The sequence below is a fragment of the Urocitellus parryii genome, chromosome 14 (genome assembly GCF_045843805.1).
Source record: "Urocitellus parryii isolate mUroPar1 chromosome 14, mUroPar1.hap1, whole genome shotgun sequence".
NCBI classification, from domain to species: domain Eukaryota; kingdom Metazoa; phylum Chordata; class Mammalia; order Rodentia; family Sciuridae; genus Urocitellus; species Urocitellus parryii.
Window position 1 is genome coordinate 52,477,527 of NC_135544.1, and position 6,769 is coordinate 52,484,295.

The following is a 6,769-nucleotide window of genomic DNA, read 5'->3' on the forward strand; positions in this document are numbered from 1 at the left end:
GGCGGCTTTCCAAGCCTCAGTTTCCTCCTTTGTGAAGCAAAGCGCCAGACAGGAACATATCCAAGGCACTTCCCAGCTCCTACAGGCTGTGGTTGTTCAGTGAGAAATGTTCCAGAATTCTACTCCTCCCCACTCCAGCTCCAGTGGCTACATTTCCCTCTTGCAGCCCAGACTCAAAGGCAATCTATTCGGTGGCGTGGGGAAACACGAGTACATATACAAGCACCCTTGAGCTTCTACTCTCTCATGCCAACCTAGATGTACATGTGTCACTTATGACATGCTCCTGAACTGTATGTCCCCTCACAGCCAAGACACACACGCAGATACACCGAGGCACATGGATCCTTGCACCCCATGCAGAGACAGGTGTGTACACAGTCTCCCCAACGCACGGATGCGCATGTATACGCTCACACACATGCACTCACACACAGAAACCAGGGACCAGATCCAGGCAGATGGCCGCAAAGAGCCCTATAGGGCACACCGCCACCGGGTGCAACCACTCCTTCTTTCCGCTGCTCCCAGGCTCAGGCCTCCCCGCTCCGCCCCCGCGCGCGCCCCCGCCACCCGCCGCAGTCCGCATCCACCCAGCCTCGGCAGCCCTCGGTTGCAGCTAAGGGTTCCGCGCAGCGCTCCCGAGCCAGCTCGCGGGAGCGAGCAGGGGAGGGGACCGCAGCCGGCGCCCCAGGGCAGGACGAGTCCGCTGCGTCTAGTGGGCAGGCGGCCCGAGCTGCGGTAGCTCGAGGTGACAGCCCGCCCGGGTGGCACAACCTGCCGGGAGCGGTGGGGCGCCGGAGGGGGGTAGCTGGAGGGAGAACCTGCAGGCGGCATGGCGGGGCTGCGGGCCAGGCGGGGCCCTGGGCCTGGGCTGCTGGCGCTGTCCACGCTGGGCTTCTGCCTGATGCTGCAAGTCAGTGCCAAGAGGCCCCCCAAGACGCCCCCCTGCCCACCCAGCTGCTCCTGCACCAGGGACACCGCCTTCTGTGTGGACTCTAAGGCAGTGCCCAGGAACCTGCCCTCCGAGGTCATCTCCCTGTGAGTGTCCACCTGTCCTTGGGGGTGGGGATGGGAGCAGGAGGGCAAGGACCAGTTCTCTGGAAGTGGATGGGGGAAACCCTGCTTTGCTCTTCAGAGTGTAAAGATCAGGAGGACCCCAGGGGTCCGCAGGGCTGGGGCTTCCAGGCCCAGCGGTACAGAGCTCTGCAGTCTTGCAGCCTCAGCAGCCATGGATGAAGAAAGCAGGAGTTTATGGTCAAGGGTGAATCATCACCACCACCAGTAGCAGTGAGACCTACTGTGTGCAGGGCTTTAGACTTGGAGGAAGGGGTATTTAGATGAGCACGTAGGCCCCTGACTGTGGTGTTACACCAAAGGCAGAAAAGGGGGAGGAGGGATGTCAGCAGGGGGAGAGATGACAAGTGAGAGTGCCCTGGGGTACCCTGGCACGCCACCAGGCCAGCTGCTGTGCACCCAGCTGGGCCAGCCTCACTTGCAGCAACTGGCCCGAAGGCTCCCCCCGCCCTCTTGCCTGTGGGACTGGAGAAGCTGCCAGTCCTTGAGAGCAGGATGCCAGGCCCCTCCCCCACCGCAGCACCCCATCCCTCCTCAGCACCAGCACTGTGGGTGTTTGGATGATGAGGATGGTGCAGGTAATGGAACCTTCTCTTGGCTGAGAGCGAAGGTGAACCTAGGGTCACCTGTGCTCCTGAAGGTAGTGGGGGAGGAGTATGGAGAAGGAGGGCAGTGATTTTGGGAGGTAAAGGGAAGGACAGATGCAGGTGGTGGGAGCAGGGCCAATGAGAACAGAAGCCACTGCTCTATCCACCTTCATGGGTCCTGCAGACTCCCCACAGTAATGACTTAAGTGTCCCCTACAGGACCCTTGTGAATGCTGCCTTCTCAGAGATCCAGGATGGAGCCTTCTCTCACCTGCCGCTGCTGCAGTTCTTGTATGGACAGGGCCTTGCGGAAGGGCGGGCGGGGGCACAGTAGAAGAGGACAGATGCTGGGCTGGGCTGAGGGAGAGTGGGCAGTGCAGCCTTTGGAGATGAGGATACAGGTGTCCTTTTGCTCCTGTAGGATAGGCCACAAAAGGTGGAGCAGTCTGGGGTCATGAGTCAGAGCAGCAGGTGGGAAGGAGAACTAAGTCAGGCCAAAGCCAAGAAAGTGGGGTTTGGGGCAGGGACTTAGCTCCTCTGGAGTCCTGAGGGAACTGGGTGAAATAGCTTGAGCCCATGCCAGAGTGGACACTGGGGGTCGGCCTCTTAGAGACAGGGATTGGGGTTTGAAGAAAGAGCTTGAAGCTGAACGGGAGCAAAGACAGAACAGCAGTCTTCAAGGCCTGGAGCGGGCTGGGATGAGGGTGAGGAGCCAAGGAGGAGAGGTCAGGAGGGCAGCCCAGGAGCCAGGCTGGCAGGAGAACTCGGCCCCTCTACCATTTTTAGGAGTAAATGGAACCTGGGAGCTTCTGGATTCAGAACAGGCTCCCACTGGTCTTGCCATGCGGGTAATTCAGGGGTCCTCTGCTAGGCTCCTGAGGTATAGGGGGCAGGCTGCCAGATCTTGGGGGAAGCCCAGGGGTGAGACAGAGGGCTAGGGCAGCAGGCACACCCCTAGAAGCCCTAATTCCCTCTTTGTCTCCCCAGGTTACTCAACTCCAACAAGTTTACGCTGATCGGAGACAACGCCTTCACAGGACTGTCACACCTGCAGTACCTGTGTGTGGGAGGAAAAGGGGTGATGGGAAAGGAGAAGGAAGGAGGGAGCCCAGCCTGGGTGGGCTGGGGGGGGAGGTGGAACAAGAAGATGGGAGGGGGGTGGAAGGCCAGAGCCCTTGAATTCTCCGAGCAGAGGGTCATTTCCATGCCTCTGCCTGCACCACTCAGCCTGATGCCCTATTGCTACAGGCTTAATGACACTGAACTCAGTGGAAGCCTGTCTCAGCTGGGATCTGGGTTAGGATGAGGGAAATCACTGCCCTCAGGGGGTGGGGGGATGTCTGGACTCCTGACTAGCAGCTGAGGCAATTTCTCATTTTTTTCCAGTTTCATTGAGAACAATGACATCTGGGCACTGTCCAAGTTTACCTTCAGGGGACTCAAGTCCTTGACACACCTGTGAGTACCCCACATGCATACACTCACTGACCAAAGCCCTGCATCTCTCTGTCCTTTGGCCTCTGTCATTATTTTTAAATGACCCAGAGGTCTCTTTTGCAGCTCATTGGCCAACAATAACCTGCAGACGCTGCCCAGAGACATCTTTCGGCCCTTGGACATCCTGAGTGACTTGTAAGGCCCAAGTCCAAACTCTTCTGAGGATGCCACAGAGGGAGCACCCCTGGAGGGAGTGGTGTGGGAGTCAGAATTGATCACAAGGTCTTGAGAGGCTGGGAGTGCTTGGGTTCTGGGGGCTGAGGAGTGAGGCTGAGTTAGATATAGACAGTAGCCTTCCAAATTGGGTTCCTCAAGTCACCTGTGGGCCCTTTCAAAATGCACATGAGACACTCAGAATGTATGTTTCAAAAACGTGTGTGTGTTTCAGTACTTGGAATTGTACCCAGAGCCTCATGCATGCTAGGCATGTGCTCTGAGTTATATCCTCAGGCCCCCAAAATATGCTTTTAAAATGTCTGTTTGGTTTAAATCTACATTTAAGTCCTATGGCATAGCCACAATCATTTATCATTATTCATACAAAAAAAGAAAAGCCCTGAATTGCGGGTGGGCTGGAGGAACAGAAATGGGACATGCATTGTGCAGGTTGTCCACTGCACATGGCACCTGGCCAAGGAGGACAGCGGAGCTGCAACAGCCTACACTCCTCCAGCCAAGCCTGTGCACACGGGGCTGCATCCTCCCCAGGGGAGCCTCTCTCTCTCTCTCTACCTGGTGCAAAGCAGCCTGTGAGCAACCCCAAGTAGCCTTGACAAGACCTGCTTCTGAAAGCCTACAGGGCAGGGTAGGCAGAGCAGCTCAGAGCCCGTCCCCTCTGTGCTCTCCTGCCCTGCTCTCATGATCCAGGGACTTGCGGGGCAACGCGCTCAATTGCGACTGCAAGGTGAAGTGGCTGGTGGAGTGGCTGTCACACACCAACACCACCGTGGCTCCCATCTACTGCGCCAGCCCACCCCGCTTCCAGGAGCACAAGGTGCAGGACCTGCCACTGCGGGAATTTGACTGCATCACCACTGGTAGGAGGCAGGCCCCTGGCCCCACCTGAGCGGCCCACCCCACCCTGCAATATCCACCCAGTGGCCGCTACCTTCCTCCTCTGGTGCTGAGCCCACACCTCTTGTCCCTGCAGATTTTGTGCTGTACCAGACCCTGTCCTTCCCAGCAGTGTCAGCTGAGCCCTTCCTTTACTCCAGCGACCTCTATCTGGCTCTGGCCCAGCCCGGCGCCAGTGCCTGTACCATCCTGAAGTGGGATTATGTGGAAAGGCAGCTCCGAGACTATGACAGAATCCCAGGTACCTGTGCCTGATCAGGCTGTATGGGCCCCGGCTGGGGGAATATGGCAGTAGGACCCATGGTTGAGTTCCACTGCATTTGGGCAGGTAGAGGGATAGATGAGACATGATCTCTGACAGGGACATCTGTACAGGAGGCAGATGAGAAGAGGAGGCTTTAAACACAATGCTCTGTGCAATCAAGAAAGGCCTACAGAGGGGATGCAAGCTGCCTCATTTTTTAATTTTTTTTAGTACTGGGGATGGACCCTACAGCCTCATGTATGTTAGGCAAGCACTCTTGAAGGATGGAGAGGACGGTCAGAGGGAAAGAGGAGGAGATAGGAGAGGCTGATGAGCTCAGCTTTGGAATCTGCTAAGTTGGAGCTGAGGTTTGAAGGCTGAGGGATACTTAGGAGAAGAAAAAAGAAAAAGAAAGGGTGTTGTGGCAGGAAACCCTGTGTACAATGTCAAGAAGGTGTGCAACAGCTTTGTATGTGAGTGTGTGTCTGAGATCCAGGGAAAGGTGGGGGTCTGGATGAGGAGGAGAGTGGATAAAGCCGGGATGGTGAGGTAGAGACCAGGGGCCCCACACCAGGTGAGTTTTGTGCCTGAGAAGGGCTCCGACAGAGCTGGTTGTGCGTATGGCACACATGGGCATTCATCCCTGCACGTAAAAGCCCTTCCAAAGGTGGGAGAATGTGCTTTCATGCACCACTATCTAAACATCAAGGGGTGCTTTTGGTGCGCCTAGGGTTTCTCACCCTCCCAACTGACCACTTGCCAATGAGGTAGTTTGGGTAACTCACTCTCTCTCTCTGAGCCACAGTTTTCTTCTATGTAAAATGAGCAAAACAATAGAGTCCCTTTCTGTGTGATTAACGGAGGTAATATGTGTTTACATTAGTGCAAGTGATTACATGCAGTAATAATCCAGAAATTGACATGTGGTTAAATACGCGATCAATATCTAGGGACACCTATTTTGTGCTCAGTGTTGGCTTGTATTTGAACCTTGAGGGCAAGGGTGGAGCAAGGGCAATACTAAAGCTGACAGTTGGCTGTGGACAATCAGAAATGAGCAAGCCCTGAGTCCTGGGTGGATGATTCCAGGAGGGTGGCAGCACTGGCCCGGAGTTGTGGGGACTGGTCTTCCTTGATGAGCAAGATGGAGTGGGAGCTGCGGGGTCCACCTGACACTGCCTGACCTCGCCTCCCTCTGTCCTGACAGCCCCCTCAGCTGTACACTGCAAGCCAATGGTGGTGGACAGCCAGCTGTATGTGGTTGTGGCCCAGCTGTTTGGTGGCTCTTACATTTACCACTGGGATCCCAACACCACACGTTTCACCAAGCTGCAGGACATAGATCCCCAGCGAGTGCGCAAGCCCAATGACCTGGAGGCCTTCCGCATTGATGGGGACTGGTACTTCGCTGTGGCTGACAGCTCCAAGGCAGGTGCCACCAGCCTCTACCGTTGGAACCAGAATGGCTTCTACTCCCACCAGGCCCTGCACGCCTGGCACCGGGACACTGACCTGGAGTTTGTGGACGGCGAGGGCAAGCCACGGCTGATTGTGTCTAGCAGCTCCCAGGCACCTGTCATCTACCAATGGAGTCGTACTCAGAAGCAGTTTGTGGCCCAGGGAGAAGTGACCCAGGTGCCTGATGCCCAGGCTGTAAAACACTTTCGTGCCGGCCGCGACAGCTACCTGTGCCTCAGCCGCTACATTGGTGACTCCAAGATCCTGCGCTGGGAGGGCACCCGCTTCTCTGAGGTGCAGGCCCTGCCCTCCCGTGGCTCGCTGGCCCTGCAGCCTTTCTTGGTGGGTGGCCGCCGCTACCTGGCACTGGGCAGCGACTTCTCCTTCACCCAGATCTACCAGTGGGATGAGGGAAGACAGAAGTTTGTGCGGTTCCAGGAGCTGGCTGTGCAGGCCCCCCGGGCCTTCTGCTACATGCCTGCTGGGGATGCTCAGCTGCTCCTGGCCCCCAGCTTCAAGGGACAAACACTGGTGTACCGACATGTCGTGGTGGATCTCAGTGCCTAGAGGGGTGCCCAGGCCTCCAGGTTCCTTAGGGTGGCGCTAGAGGCTGGGGGGGGCCTCTATGAGCAGCACATGTGCCTGTGAAGTTCATATGCGGCCAACCTGCTTTTGTGCCCTTATACACACACACACACACACACACACACACACACACACACACACACACTCTCGTGAGCCCAGGCACACATCATGGACTAGCCCAGGGGAGACTTTCCTCGTCAATGTAGTCATCACGAGCACCTATGTATACACCAGGCACCCCAGCACC

At 56.7% G+C, this 6,769-nt stretch overlaps 1 protein-coding gene across 1 annotated transcript; it reads left to right on the forward strand.

Annotated features, from left to right (window-relative positions):
* Positions 1 to 835: 835 nt before the first annotated feature.
* On the forward strand, positions 836 to 6,504 carry Lgi3 (leucine rich repeat LGI family member 3). The gene is made up of 8 exons (XM_026397537.2): positions 836 to 1,041; positions 1,884 to 1,955; positions 2,652 to 2,723; positions 3,051 to 3,122; positions 3,225 to 3,296; positions 4,029 to 4,198; positions 4,312 to 4,476; positions 5,687 to 6,504. Exons 1-8 carry the CDS (start codon positions 836 to 838, stop codon positions 6,502 to 6,504), a joined length of 1,647 nt encoding a protein of 548 aa, XP_026253322.1.
* The last annotated feature ends 265 nt before the right edge of the window (positions 6,505 to 6,769 follow it).

Excerpts from the sequence above, each read along its gene's own strand:
- Lgi3 (XM_026397537.2), top strand. The coding sequence starts at position 836 with ATGGCGGGGCTGCGGGCCAGGCGGGGCCCTGGGCCTGGGCTGCTGGCG. Across the intron at positions 1,042-1,883 it reads CCCTCCGAGGTCATCTCCCT|GACCCTTGTGAATGCTGCCT; the intron begins GTGAGTGTCCAC and ends TGTCCCCTACAG. Across the intron at positions 3,123-3,224 it reads CTCAAGTCCTTGACACACCT|CTCATTGGCCAACAATAACC; the intron begins GTGAGTACCCCA and ends TCTCTTTTGCAG.